General features: G+C 38.1%; 1 protein-coding gene across 2 annotated transcripts in view; it reads left to right on the forward strand.

Annotated features, from left to right (window-relative positions):
* Nucleotides 1-267: 267 nt before the first annotated feature.
* HCRTR2 (hypocretin receptor 2) overlaps nucleotides 268-15,907 on the forward strand; it is a 113,759-nt gene continuing 98,119 nt past the window's right edge. For both annotated transcript variants that reach the window (XM_086707090.1, XM_025925591.2), the window contains exon 1: nucleotides 268-781. In XM_086707090.1, the coding sequence (XP_086563216.1) occupies nucleotides 559-781 (223 nt within the window). In that variant the 5' untranslated portion in view covers nucleotides 268-558. The remainder of the gene's footprint in view (nucleotides 782-15,907) is intronic.

Here is a 15,907-nt window from a genome sequence, read left to right on the forward strand (position 1 = left end):
TATATTAACAACAAATCCTATATTAGCCATGTGTTCACATGACTGTCATGTCAATAGACCTACACGTGTCTGTGTATGGGTCATGGGAACTGCACGTGAGAAATGGAGGAGAAAAGTAGAAAAGGGGGAGAAACAGGTTAAAAAGATTTTCAGGACTACCCCCACCCGCACCCCCACCCCCACCCCCCAGCTTCGGCTCTCCCTCAGCGCGGGCGGAGGCTGTGGGCTGCGGACTCAGTGCTGGAATGAGGAGTAATTGAGCCTGAGCCGAGCCGAGGTAGCTGTCTCCTCCCGGTGTCATTGCTGCAGCCTCCAGTGCCGGGTCCCCGGTTCCTCAGCCGCCTCTCTTCAAAATCGTCTGCAAAGACAGCGAAGCCGCCGCAGAAGTTGCTGGGCACAAGACTCCGGAGGCATTGGCTCAGTAACTTTTCACGTCATTTTCTGCTCCGAAGCCCCTTCTCGCGTCTCCGCGCCGCCTTTCCCACCGCAAATCACAGGGCTCATGGGGCAGGGGAAGAGCGGCTTGCGGCACTGAGCGGAACCGGACTCGAGCCCGTGATGTCCGGTACCAAACTGGAGGACTCCCCCCCTTGTCGCAACTGGTCATCTGCTTCGGAGCTGAATGAAACTCAAGAGCCTTTTTTAAACCCCACCGACTATGACGACGAGGAATTCCTGCGGTACCTGTGGAGGGAATACCTACACCCCAAAGAATATGAGTGGGTCCTGATCGCCGGCTACATCATCGTGTTCGTGGTGGCTCTCATTGGGAACGTCCTGGGTGAGTCTCGTCCAGGGCAGCCCTCCAGAGGGCTGTCACGTCCCCTCCACCCCTGGCTGCAAAGGCTCAGGAGACCCCTCCCTCCCCTTGGGATGCAAACAAAGAGGTCGCTGCTCTCGGGGTGGGGTTTGGTTTTTAAAAAAAGAAAAAGAAAAAAAAAAAAAGAAAAGAAAAGAAAGAAAGAAAAAAGTTTTCTGATTTTAGGAACCAGGACCCAGCCCTGGAATCGTAATTCCTTTTTGCATCTGCAGGGAGAAGCAGGGAAGCGTGTTTCTTTTGCGAACACCTAGGTTACAAGCCCCAAGAGAGGGGCAGCGACTGGGTCTCAGGTGGATTTTGTTGAGTATGGGGAAATTAGTCATCCTTTTGTGTAACGTAGCCGGCTGTTTGGGGGGCTTTCCGGAGAGGTGAAGCTGGCAAAATGCAAAGCTGTGCTCCTGAGGAGCAAGCTGTCTTTGGCCGTTGGAGTCACAAAGCATTTGTGAGCTAGGTAGAGTGCCCTTTGGCGCGGAGGCTTCAGCTCTGTCTAGAGGTGGTAATGAAAGGGCAGTGAGTGGAGACAGAGGCAAAACATAGAGATGCACTCACACGCTGAAGCTGAATTAAACAGAAACCCTGCCAGGAGCAAGCAAGAAGGAGGGGCATCTGAGAAAAGTACCAAAGAGATCGCAATCATTCATCCACCTATCCATTCATTCATTCATCCACTCAACGTGTGTGTGTGTGTGTGTGTGTGTGTGTGTGTGTGTGTGTGTGTGTGTATGTTCCCCCCCCCACCCCCCGAACATGCTTGCTGTCAGGCTTGGAAAAAAAAATGATAATTTTTTTTTTTTTCTCCTTCTGAGAGGAGATGGTGAGCTTAATGCTAAGCTCTATTTGTTCCTGTCTGGGTTCGTATGCAGACATAGATTTCCTCGTCCATTTCCCACCTTAGCGTAATTTCTGAATGTTGCAGGGGGAGGGGGGTGGGGTCGTGGGGGTGGGAGGTACAGTGCTGTGTGAGACTGGTGGTGGAGTTTATTAGGGCAGCTGGGGAATCCACTTAAAGAAAAGGAGCTTTGGAAGGGAGGGACGACTTAACATAAATTGTGAATGGAAGGAGCATGTACCTTGATGAATGGAGAGTGGGAGGCGTTTCAAATGCAGAGGGCAGTGTGGAGGCAATCTCTGTTGAAAATGACAGGAGGAGATGGGGGAGGCTACAAGATTGCTGCTCTTGATTTTCAGTTATAAAAAGGGAAGAAGACGGGGTGAGGTGAGATAGGTTGAGTGGCTTTGAAGTCCAAAGCAAAGAATTTGTAGCTGCAAGGGAGGATGATAAGGAACTTATCAGGCTTTTAGCATTAATCTGATTTTTACCTTCTGTCTCCAAGTGTGTCATTCTGGGTAGGAAGCATTCAAAGTAGTCTCTCATCAATTCAAAAGACAGAGTAGTTGCTAAGTATGTGGCTGAGAAGCATTCTGGAGAGAGTTGGTAAAATGTTATTTTTGAAGGGAGATAAGAATCCTCTGAAAACTTTGTAGTTGTTTTTTTAATGCTTACTGTGTTATTTTCAGGCTACTCTCTTTTTGTTGATTTTTAAAAAGGTAAACATGAGGGGAATCTTTGGGTGATGCAAATAAGGTGGATGAGGGTGAAAATACACACACTTGGGGTACTTTGCTATAAGGATAAGTCTGTTAATAATGATGCCTTTCTTGTTTCCCTTTTTGACATCCCTTCTTAGAGTTTACAGCTATTAAAACATCTGGCCACTAGCATAGAAACCTATCACTGTATTATGCCAATGCTTAATGAAAAGTAAATAATCTAAATTGAACATCCATTGAGTACCTACCAGTATGCCAGACCTCTCTGCCTACATCCTCACTTAAACCTCAAAGTAACCCACATTTGACAGGAGGAGAAACAAGACTTAGAGAAATGAAATGGCTAATTAAAGAACACTATTCAGATTCAACTCCATTTCATCTGATCTCAGATCCAGAATTCTCCATTGATATTCCACTCTAGAGCTAGAAAGCATAGAGAGAATGAATTCTCTGCTCTTTGCTGTCTGCAAGCCTATTAAATGTACTTCCTGTTCTCTCTTGCATCTATGTCCACTGTTAATAAATTACCATGAAGGGTTAATGGCTCTGTCATTGTCTGAAGCAAAATCCTATCCAGAGAGGAATGTTATTGCATTGCAATAAAAATTTGACCTGTTTTGCAGGAATAGCTGCAAATCATAACTAATTCCCTTCCTTAATATTTATTTCACACTTAATCTCTGTGATAAAATTTGTTTCCCTTTGCTGTTACTTCATTCTGACTTTACACAGGATGTTGATGCATAGTCTCCTAATTCTAATTGCATAGTTTAGGAGTATAGGTTTGTTAGCCTGGAGAATGTTTTAGTTTCAAAAAGGAAACACCTCTACAGTAAGACTATGTGTTTCATAATACAAGGAAGAGAACACTGTCCACAGCCCCAAGTGCTGAAATGGCCAATTCCATTCAGCTTAAAAAGAAAATTTTACTCAAAGCATTATGCTCTCAAGATACTAACAGCTATTTTCTTCAGGACTAAGTAACACTGAAATCCTCTCTGGCTGAACAGAAACCCATTCTTTATGGACATATTCCCTGAAAGTTGACGAAGTTTGACATTTAAACAAATGATCAGTGTCATTACTCACAGACAACTTCCTGCTCTTTAATGTCACTGTCAAATTTGCAAAACGGATTAGATTGAGAATTGCTTTTTTGCCCCTTTAGTGTAAGTAATTTTATGCATAGAGTGGCAGGACAAGGAATCACATTATTCATGTAAGATAAAGAGGTAACGTTAGGCATGAAGGTGAAAGACCACAGTGTTGGCCGCAGATGTAATCCCTGACCCTTCGGGTCCATTCACCATTTGCACTTTTATGTAACTGACTACTTGGAAAATCTCAACCTTGTTGAACTTACAAATATAATGTGATCAGTTAGAAGTCATTTCTCCCACACTGTCATTTTGTGAAGTGATGTAACAGGATATGCCCTGAGCAGAATGACAAATTCTTGATCATCCCTACCTCTTTTTCTTCTCTCCACAGCCCATCTCTTTCACTGTGTCCCTTCTCCCATATGTATCAGATATTTCTTCCCTGTGATGGAAAGTAGTTTTCTGGAAAAAAAATGCAACACAAGTCATTCAAACTAAGACAAAAGTTACTCTACATTAAATTTCATGAGTATATGCATTCTAATAAAAGACATGTGCATGTCTACTTATAGAATTTTAGGTCATAGGAAGAAAGGTAGGACAGAGTTCTTTTTGGAAGCAGTGTTTTTCCAGTATCTTCAAAATTATGCCATATATAACCTATTCCTAAGTATGTCTTGTACTATAGCCAAGTAGATGCATTCAATTATTTGACCAGTACATTTTGAGCAATGTTTTTAAAATTAATGTGTGATGAGGGGAGGGCTCTTAGGGACACTCAAAGTAATATAGTTGATGTTATACTTATTTCTTTTCTCTTGAGTTGAAACTGGGTGGAGCGATGGTTTCTGGTCAATTGAAACATTAAACATCTGGAGAAAATGAGCAAATCTCTGCTTCCCTTAATTTTGCATTCAAAGATATCATGATTTTTCACCTGGAATGCTTCTATCTTCCCTGTTGCTGTCTCCATGTGAAAGATGACGAGAACATTCAACACATGACATCATTCCAGCTGTGCTTCTTGCTTCTTGTGTGATCATTAGCAAGTTATTGAACTCTCTATGTCTGTTTTTTCTAATCAAAAATTAAGGTTAATACTACCTGCCTTGTAGAAATCTTATGAGAACATCACATATACAGGGGTATATACACACACACACACACGTGTGTGTGTGTGTTTTACCTGACATATAGTAGACAATAAATGCCAATTTCTATCTCTTCATTCCCACTATTGAGATCTACCCCTGATGTAGTTTACAGCCATCCTCTGCCTACACAGCCAGTCTGTAGCTTACAGAGCTCTTTATGACCTCTGCTCTAGCCTTTTTATCATTTGAGACGTTTCCTAAAAGCTATTAGTAAAATGGAGTCTGCACATGTTGTTCTCCTTTTCCATACCAGCTCCACCCACTCACCCTAACAGGTATTTAGTGTGCTTATATTAACTACTTAACATTGCCTTCTCAACTCTCAGTGAAGGGCATTGCTAACTATTATGATAATTTTCTGTCAGTTTAAATTTGCTTGTTGGGTCCCATTTAGTGAGTTATGGGTTGTAGTTGGGTTGTTTTGGTCTATTAATGTTTTACATAGCATGTGTGTGTGCGTGCATGCGTGCGCGCGCACGCGCACGCACACACACACACACACACACACACACACACACACACAGAGGTAATATGTTGATTTAACTTAGTTGAAGCACAGTGCCTATTACAAAATTTACCCAGTAACAGTTAAGCTAATTTGGGTGGATAGATGGACGAATATCTGTAATGGGTTGCTTCTTACAGAGCTAATCATATGTCCCAGAGATGGAACTGGCAGAGTTATAAGTTCCCAGTACTCTTAAGCCTAAGAAACATTTCTTTCCTGCTTCTCCTAATGCCCAGTTCACATTCATGGGTGTTTCTAAACCCACCCTTTCCTTCACAGGAGACAGAATAGGTTAGAGATAATACATTACTCATTTCTTCCAAGACCTGATAGAAGTCATGAATGATGCCTATAAAAGCTTATAGTAGCCCCTGAGCTTTAAACTTGTGTGTTTTTAGTTACAGAATGTAATATATGCTTATCTGAATATGAATTAGACAGATGCCTCCACACTTTTACTAAACTCATAACCACCTAGTTTTATTGGGTAAAATAACTCATGTTTTTGATTTGAACAAAATCCCAGTGATGACTTTTTAAATGGCTATTTCATAGACAACAGCAACATTTATCATGTACAGAAATGAGATAACATGTGCTACTGATAATTTAAATGTAATGAATTCTTCCTATATTTGAAAAAAAAAATGAGGAAAATTAAATAATGAAAATACCCATTTTCAAAAGAGGTGAAATCTAACACTCAAATAAAAATACAATATTCTAGTTTTTACAATTTTTATTGGTTTAATTAGGACATATATATTTTATATCTTTACACTAATTTTCATCATTTTATATTCTAGAATATATTTGCAAATCCTCATGCACTACAGCTATGTTAGCAGTTCAAAGTTCCTGAATTCTCATTCGGCTCCCCAGAGTATCCATTGCTTGTGTTATTTTACAGGTGAAAGAAGATTTTGCCATCTTTCTTCTAATAGCATTATGACATAGCCCACTCCCATAGGCATGCAGGTTCTGTTAAGTAGTGGCTCATTAATAGGAGTCAGTCAGTGACCTGTGTTGGGGGAAGCTGAGGACTCATCTCTAGTTCCCTTTCTCACTGCAAAGAAAAATGAAGAATATTTATTGAGTACTATATGCCAGGTTCTGAATACTAAGCTCCACAACAAATACATGTGTTTTATTGATGCCTCATAACAAACTTGTAAGGAGGAGATTAATAGCTTCACTTTACAAATGAGTAAAATGAAATTCAAAAGCTATTTTAACTTGTTCCAAAGTATATTCAGACAATAAGTGGCAGCACTAAGTTTCAAATATGGATTGAGCAGGTCCCATGGCCCACCTGTTTTCCATTACTTCATCCTGTCTCCCTTACTTCTAATCCTGACTCAGAAACACAGACGAAAAAAGAGTGGAAATGATGCTTAGATGTGCCCTCTAGACGATTTACAGAGTTGTTCTGGCGTGTTGCCATGCCATATCTCTGGTAGACTACAATTCTTCAGCTATGGGGATGAGCTCATTTGATAAGCTAATCAAGGTCAGGCTAGGGTTACTTTACAAGAGAAATTTTCAAGGTAAATTAGGTGATGCCAAAAACACTTTTGCCTGTTCAGGGTGTGTGTGTGTGTGGGGGGGGGGTGTGATTCACTGGATAAATGTTACATAATGGTGGCCAAGGATTATTTAGTTATTGGATGTGCTGTCTTTAGACACACACACATTCGGTCTTAAGACGGAATCTAAATATTTAATGTGTCAAATAATCTAATTTTTTTTTCTTTTCTTTTTTGGTTTTCAAACCTACTCATGTATTTTATTTTTTCTTTTTCTGATATAACTGTTACTTTTTTAAAAATCATACATTTCTACTGATTTAACTGAATAGGTCAATCTTTATGTCAAATAATGATGTTCCTAGAGCATAATGGTGTTATATATGTCCAAAGAACATTGCCCTTCACACCAGGCATGGAATGACCTTTAAACACAGACAATAGAACACTTGGAGATGCTACTGGATAAGACACATGAAATATATGTCCAGTGTTGAATTGCTGACTCTTGGGGCTGCTTTTATTCATTTTACTTTTGTTCTCAATGAGACATTATCTTTTAACCAAGTAAATGGATATAGGATATATATTTTAAATAGCATGAAGTTTGTTTCCAACAGAATATGTATTTTATTCTTAAAAATATTTTGAGATTATCATCACTGAGCTTTTTCTAGTAATGTTCTTTAAATATATAATATATATGAACAATGTTTAACAATTATATAGTATTTTACTCTTCAGAAGACATTGTTACATTTATATATTGTCTGATTTATTCTCCACAACATTATGAGGTATGTCTTATTTAGTGGATCAAGTACTTGAAGTGAATTATAATTACTTTAAAAGAAAAGTTTGCGTACATGGAAATATCAAGGGGTCATGTGTCAGCTTGGGAAAAGCTTGCCAGTCTTGTATTCCAAGATCCCAGGATAAGACATGCTAACTAACTTTGTCTGGCTTTCAGCTATGATGTCTTTAATATCTGATTTTGTCAGTTTTCTGAATAAAGATTAGCCAAATTCATGAGCCTGGCAAAAAGAAAGAAAGGAAAGAATTCCTGTGTTTTCATTTAAAATAAGAACTTAAATTTACAAATCTTAGAATATTTGAAGTCCTTTGAATCATCATAGTCTCTTTCAATAGTCGTATATACAGAAAGAGCTTTATTGGTTGGAATAGCTAGGCTATGCCAAAGTAGCAAATAAGCCCTGGATTTTCATTGGGTTATTGTCACAGAAGTTTATTTATTGTTTGTTTAACATTTAATATGGATGGGAGAGTCTGTTTCATACAAGGACTCCTGGTTGAGGCGTCCTTCATGTTTCATGCACCACTTTGACATGTGGCCTCCGTTGTGACCAGCCTCTAAAATGGTTCCCAATGTTCCCCCATCAACTGATCAACTACAACCCTGTGTAGCTCCCTTTCACATTGTGCAAGAATTGATCTGGGTGACCAACAACATACAGCAGAAGTGATTGTATATCACTTTGAATATTATAAAAGGTTGCAGCTCCTGCCTTGAGTTCCCATTCTCTCTCATTCTTGTATATTTTGCACCCTGGAGAAAATAAGCTGCCTTGTTATAAGCAACCGACATGGGGGGGAATTAAAATATCCACCCAAAAACTGTACGGTAAATATGCCCTGCAAACAATCACATGAACCTGGAGACAAATCCTTCAGCCAGAGTCTGAGATAACATAATAGCATCCCCCCCCAATCCCCTAGCTTGACCGAAACTGACTGACATACTCTGAGACAGATCTCACTAAACTCTTCATAGACCCTTTAGAGGCTGTGAGATAATAAAATTACCTTGTTTAAAATTTTTCAATTCATGTATGAGTTATTAGGTGGCATATAAAGTATCTAGCACCCTCATGGTAGGAGAAGAGTGAATTGGAAAAATATGGCTCTAAACTACCTTTGCCTAATGTCAACACATGTCAGTTATGCCTTATGATCATTTGGCCAAAACCAATCAAATTTTGTCAACCTAACTCCAACTAGGACTGGAAAGGGTAAAGGAACACTGTCTCTGTTACAGAAACCATGCAATAGTTAAAAATATATTTAATGCACATAGACTGAGAACAAGGAAAATTAGAGGAATCAAATACCTATTGGCATAAGACTAAGAGAAGCTGATAGGTATTTCATATTGTGGATCTCTGCCAGTGGAAATAACACAATATTGGGAGACTTTGTGCCAATTACTGTGCTAAGAATCTAGGGTACAAAGATAATAGAAACCAAGGAACCTACACTTCAGCTAAAGACTGACCTATTAACAGATAATCTCAATATAATGTGACAAGTGCTTGATAGATGGGTTACAGGATACAGTGGAAGCATACAAGAAGGACACTTAGTTCCATTTGGGGGATTACAGAAAGATTCAGGAGGAGATGTCACCCACACTGAGTATTAATGCATGAATTCAAGTTGCACAGGTGAAGAAAATTGGGTAAGGATGTTCTAAGCAGAGGAAACAACACGAGCAAAATCAAAGAGGCGTGAAATAGCATGGGCTATGAAAAGAATGCTAAGTAATTGAGTAACTCCAGTGTAAGTGCAGATGAGGAGAGTCTAGGGATAAAGCTGAACAGTCGATGGGGATTGTGTACCATACTGAAGATCTCAGCTAGTTTTGACACCGCAGTTTAGAGGGAGCCCTTTGAAGATTTAAGGAGAGCACCATCTTAGTTGGCATTTTTCATCAGAGTATTGCAGGGATAATGTAAAGAATAAAACCAAAGGGGGAAATATTTGTGAAGGTTTTCACAGTGGGATTTCTGTCCTTTTTGTGTCTCATTTAATGAAGTTTCCTTTAATGAAAACAAAAATTGATAATAAAAGACGTGATCAATATTTTCTAGATAATTACTTCTAGGTGACTAGAAATGCCACTTTCTTTTTTTTTTTTAAATTTTTTTTTTTCAACATTTATTTATTTTTGGGACAGAGAGAGACAGAGCATGAACGGGGGAGGGGCAGAGAGAGAGGGAGACACAGAATCGGAAACAGGCTCCAGGCTCTGAGCCATCAGCCCAGAGCCTGACGCGGGGCTCGAACTCACGGACCGCGAGATCGTGACCTGGCTGAAGTCGGACGCTTAACCGACTGCGCCACCCAGGCGCCCCGAAATGCCACTTTCAAGATCATGTTCCAAAACATTACAGCTTCTGTCTTGAGTTCCCATTCTCTCTCTTATTCTTGGATTTCTTGCTGTTATGTTGCATAAGGAAAGAAAAGGGAAAAGAGAGTGAGAAATGAAGAGACAAATAAAGGGAAAAGGAAGAAGACTAAAATGTAGCAACTGTTGCTATGTTTGCTTTGTAGAATATTTCAATTTGAGAAGTATTTCTCTTTAAAATAATTTTCATGGGGGCGCCTGGGTGGCGCAGTCGATTAAGCGTCCGACTTCAGCCAAGTCACGATCTCGCAGTCCGGGAGTTCGAGCCCCGCGTCAGGCTCTGGGCTGATGGCTCGGAGCCTGGAGCCTGTTTCCGATTCTGTGTCTCCCTCTCTCTCTGCCCCTCCCCCGTTCATGCTCTGTCTCTCTCTGTCCCAAAAATAAATAAACGTTGAAAAAAATTAAAAAAAAATAAAATAATTTTCATGTCTTTTCTGAAATCAGTACTTATGATTCTTTTTTTTTGTACCTTATGACTCTTACATGCCATAGCTCTATTAGCATTTTCCAGTATTCTGTATAGCTTTTCACTAAAATAATGTTTGTAATAACTTATTTTTGAGATTTTGGTTGGTTGCTGTACTCCTAGCTATCCATCTTTTTGGACTTTAAATCATGTTTTGACCTCACACTGAGGTCAAAAGATAAAAAATTAGGAACATAATGAAAATGTTTTATATTTTCCAACTAAAGCCTCCAAGTTTTACTCTAAGTTAGTTGCAACTTTCTTAAGGTGTTCATTTGAAATTTTATCTTAAATGGGCATTTTTGTCATTCAAATAATCAAAGATGATAATACACTGACCCCAGGGGAGCCCTTAGGGAATTACAGGGAATATTTCTCCACAAGTTGACATGGTAACACTTCAAAATTTTTAAAACTGTGGTTAGTTTAAAACCTTTTATTTGCTATTCCTAGCTCCACAATGGGAATACGGCAGTGATTATAAATTATAATATCCTTCCCTAGATTTTCAGTGAGTTTTTATTACTACTCAGTGACTATATAAGATGAATTTATAAAGCACACGGGTTACAACCATGTGGGGCTTTGATTTTATCACTACATTGCTAGAAATGGGGTCAGAAAGCCATTGTCTATAATAATTTATTTTATCAATTTAGAATGAATTTAATGAGTCATCCACTTTGGTAGAGAACCATGTTCCTCATAAATATCATTTTGAAGCCAATTTGTCTTTCTTAAAATGTTCAGATTGTGCTAATCTTTCAGAGACAGAATTAGAGAGGTATGGTTAAGTGCTTATGAAACAGTTTTGTCATTGGGTGAAACTAAGTCAATTTTGGGTTATAAAAGAACAGCTAAAAATCTAGTCTCTCCGATGAAAATACTTACTATAAAAGTTTCCCAGTCTTAGAAAGCTCAAAAAAAAAAAAAAAATACATTAACAAATTTCACCAGCTGGTGCAGGAAAAAAAGACTTCATAATTATTGGAACATTTTATGTACTTGGGCTTGATTTATATTTTAGACATAGGAAAGCCTAGAAAGACCTTGTTCTTTGAAGTCATCAGAGATGGTGATGGTGACTCATAGATTCCTGAAAGTAAATAACAGTACCTAGTATATGAATCTATGTGTGTTTTTTTTTTCCCCCAGACATAATGAATTTTGCAACTGGTCACTGACAGGAAGCAAAACTATCTCAGTGGAAAAGGGGAAAATAAGAATTTAAGAACTTAAAAATACATAAAAATTAAAAAAAAAAAACATAAGTCAAAAATAAAAACACTTGTATATACACACACAGGTATTTGCATTATATGACTAATATGATTTCAATACACCCTAGTTTTTTCATGCAGGATTAAGAAGCTACCTTTGAAATGTGAAGAATTCTAAAAACTTTGTATAAGGCCTTTACTTTGACAAAGTTAAGAGATACTTTCAACTACCCCATGAGTAATTGAACTAGCCTTTAGGGAAGCAAAAAGAATAAATACACAGACATGAGTAAGTCCTTGAATGAACATTCATGTAAGAAGGAATATCCCTTGGGTGATTGATCATTGTAGCATAATTTTTTTCCTTGAACTGATTCAGGTTATTCTTGCTTTAGAGTCTTCACAATTTCCAGCGCCCTGTGACCCTCTCACAGCTGGCTCCTGCTAAGTTCACCTGTCACATCTTCAGAGAAGGCTGTAAGAATGCCCATTCTGTATCACTCTGAATCCCTCTTCATATTATGATACCGTCCCCTTTTATTTTTGTCATAGAATTTACTACTATTTGAAATTATAGTGTTGGTTTGTCAATTTTTCCATTGTCTCCCTCAAGTAACATGTAAGTTCCATGAGAGTATTTTCTTTTGTTTCCTTTTTTTTTTGCAAGTGCATGATCAGTTTCTAGAACAGTGCCAAGCATATGATTTTTGGCTACCAATTAAAGTATTAGATTTCTATCAGGAGAAACACTTTACATATAAGTGTATATATGCTTTGTAAATTACACATTGCAGGTTTTAATTTATTTTATATAAAATTAAAATTAAAAACCTTAATAATTTGAATTTTCAAATATCTTAAGGAGCATACACATTAAAATAAATATTATATAATTATGAAAGTAATGATTATGAGAGACCAGTGATAAAATTTCTCTCCAACACTGGAATCACCTTGATATCACAATGAAACTATTTTGCTCTTCCCATGAAAAGCAAATGAGATTTACAAACTGTGGCAGGTTTGTTCATTTTTTCTCAAGGTAGTTGTACCAAGATCCTTCCAAATAACATGCTATATTTCTGTGATAACTGAGAAGAACTTGTAATATACAAAATCCTTACTTAAGCTGTGTTTGTTTCAAAGTAACTTTTAGTTATTTTTATATTTAATGAAAGTCTAAGGAAACATTTGACCATTTGCACCCCAGATGAAGTAAGAGAGCTGTGACTGAATGTTATCTTGATTCCGTATTTTCTGCTATTAAAAGGACCAAACATATCCCCATCTGAGCCCAGGATACTTGGGAAATGCCCACGAGGTCTCAGGTTTAGGAATCCTTTGTCATTCTCTTCCATTGCCAGTGACTTATGCCAATTCTGGTACACTCTCCTGTCCAGACAATTAAAAAAACCCAACAATTTATAGTTTTAGGTGGAGTGCAAAAGCATTGTTGGGAATAGCTGGATAGTTCTAGATATTTCATTTAATAGGGGAGTAAGGGCAACAATAAACCCTTTGGACCAACTTCAGTCTTCAGTTTCCTGGACTAGCCATCAAATTACACATTGTAAAAGATCGAAGTTCAGTCTTGCCCAAAGTTGGGAGGTATTGCTCTTCTAGCAAACCCTTGACCTTTTGAACTGACTTTATTAATATTTCTCATGAATGAAGTGGATTGCAGTAGAATTTACATTTTAGGCTTTTTGGAATTGTCATATTGCCCTAGTTACATAACTCTTCAGCAAAAGTATTTGCTATCCATTCTCTTAGTTAATCCTACAACAACCTGTGCGATAGGGTTACTATATGCTCCTATTTCCCAGATAGTGAAATTTAGTATTAGAGAGCTATCATGTTAGTTGTTTGAATAGCTTTACGTATTATCGCTTGGCTTGCCCACTTCTGAACAGCAGGTAAATACAAATCTTTTCTCTATTTCTATTCCTCCTTTTATAGCACAGCTCTGCCAGTATGCATACCAAGTTGAAAATATGTGCATAATATAAGGAAAATGAAAATTCTCATGTACATTATTTTGTAAAGTCAACTGAAGTTTCAATGCCTAATCAGCACTGCCATAACTCGTTGTCAGTACCTGGCCACAGACACTAGAGGGGAAGAAGAGCAATAGCAAGTCAAGCTTGGCATAGATTTTCTCTCCTGGAGTTCAATTAGCCTCTCTAAGTGCTGAGTCACCATCGGCAACAATGGCAGTATCTACAGACAGTTAGTTTGGAGTCACGCAAATACATCTTTATGATCCAAATGGAGGTAATAAAAGGAGCATAGAAAATCAGTAGTCTCAGTCCAACTATAGCTGCAAAAGTTACATACACCAAAAAATAAAGCCGCCTAGGCCAACACACTGGTTTTCTAAGGCTTATCTAATTTGAAGCTATTTCCTTTTCTTATTTCATTCAGCAAATATTTATTGAACATCCACAACGTGTAATCTGTTCTATTACATTCTGTGGAGGAAATACAGAAGTGAATGAGGTATGGTCCTTACCTACAAGGAATTCCTAATCTTGTAGGAAAGACTAACATGTAAGCAATAGACTATAATATGAGTGTTACTGAAGAGGCATATGTTAAATGTTAGAACGCAGAAAATAAAAGTTGGATCTTACTTGGGATAGGAGGTACACCTTCACTGAGGAGGTAGCATTTGAGGTATTTTTGACATGTGAGCATAATTTAGAAAATTCCAAAGGATGAAAAGGAAGTTGGGGCACCTGGGTGGCTCAGTCGGTTGAGTGTCCAACTTCAGCTCAGGTCATGGTCTCACAGCTCGTGAGTTCGAGTCCTGTGTCGGGCTCTGTGCTAACAAATAGCTCAGCTCTGGAGCCTGCTTCAGATTCTGTATCTCTGTCTCTCTCTCCGTCTCCTGCTCATTCTCTGCCTCTCTCTGTCTCTCAAAAATAAATAAATGTTAAAAAAAATTTAAAAAAAAGAAAGTACACCTAAGTTGATGATGTAGTAAGAGTAAATTTATGATTGCTTATAGATATATAAATAGCTGCACTGAAATGTCATTCAGGGAATTCCATTAAAACACAGGGTTTCATGAACTTTTCTGGGTGGTTTCAAAAAATAGAAACTTTAAGTAATCTCCTTTGATGCTTTGCATTACTTACATGGTCTTCTTTATTTGGTAGGTATCTGCCACAGTCTTACCTGCAGTGTTATATCATGCTGAATTAGATTTAAAAGTGTGAAAGCTCCAAAGTTATTTGAAAACGAGTTCTAATATGTCAGAGCTTCCTGAAGGAAAACTAACCTGGGGCAATGGTAAGAATGGGTTGAAGATATGAAAGACCAGATACTGGGAAGATAGAAGTCTGTTGAGACTTTTCAGGAAAGTGGTTATGAGGGTAAAACCAAGGCAGTAGAATTGAATATGGGAGAAAAAGGAAACAAATCTGAAAGACATTCTGGAGATAGAAATTAGCAACTCATCAGATGCAGAGGTTGATAGGAACAAAAAAGAATCTTCTGATTAATAGAAGATTTTAGTTAAAGAAAGTACAGTGATTGGGGCACCTGGATGACTCACTCAGTTAAGCATCTGACTTACGCTCAGGTCACAATCTCACGGTTTGTGGGTTCGAGCCCTACCTTGGGCTCTCTGATGACATCTCATAGCCTGGAGTCTGCTTTGGATTCTGTGTCTCCCTCTCTATCTACCCCTCCCCCCCACTTGCACTCTGTCTCTCACTCTCTCTCTCTCAAAAATAAATAAACATTTTAAAAAAGTACACTGATTATCCTATTTGTCTTTTTCTTAACATAGAATATGTGGAAAGAAATTCAAGTGTCTTTAGTGAGAGGGCATGATGAATTTGGCAAAGGCAGGTCTGAGTTTGAATTGCTAGAGGAGTATTCACGTATAGCTGTTCAATAGGAAGTAGGGCTTCCTCCCCCACATGCCATTCCCAATTAGTTTACTACTCTGAGTGATGTTTTTCTTTGTGCTATGCAAGCAATGTATACAGTTTATGTGAGAATTTCTTAGACAATGTCTTCTGGAATAATAAAAGTAATAATATGCTTTTAATAAAATATGCTTTTAAATAAATGCTTTTAAAAATAATAGTATGCTTTTAATAAAAGCATACACAGAATATAAACTTCTCAAAGGGTACATTGAGTGATAAGACCTTTTTTGCAATACTAGTTAAATTCACTGGTTCAAAAAATATTTATTGTGTGCCTATAGCAACAAACAAAATAGACAAAGCTGCTTCTCTTAGGAAACTTACATTCTAGTGGTGATATTTAGGGTATATATTGATAATAAAATCAACAGGATTTGCTGAGGGATTGCATATGAGAGTGAGTGAAAGAGAAG

The sequence above is a fragment of the Puma concolor genome, chromosome B2 (genome assembly GCF_028749965.1).
Source record: "Puma concolor isolate L17-30 chromosome B2, mPumCon1.1.hap2, whole genome shotgun sequence".
Classification (NCBI taxonomy): domain Eukaryota; kingdom Metazoa; phylum Chordata; class Mammalia; order Carnivora; family Felidae; genus Puma; species Puma concolor.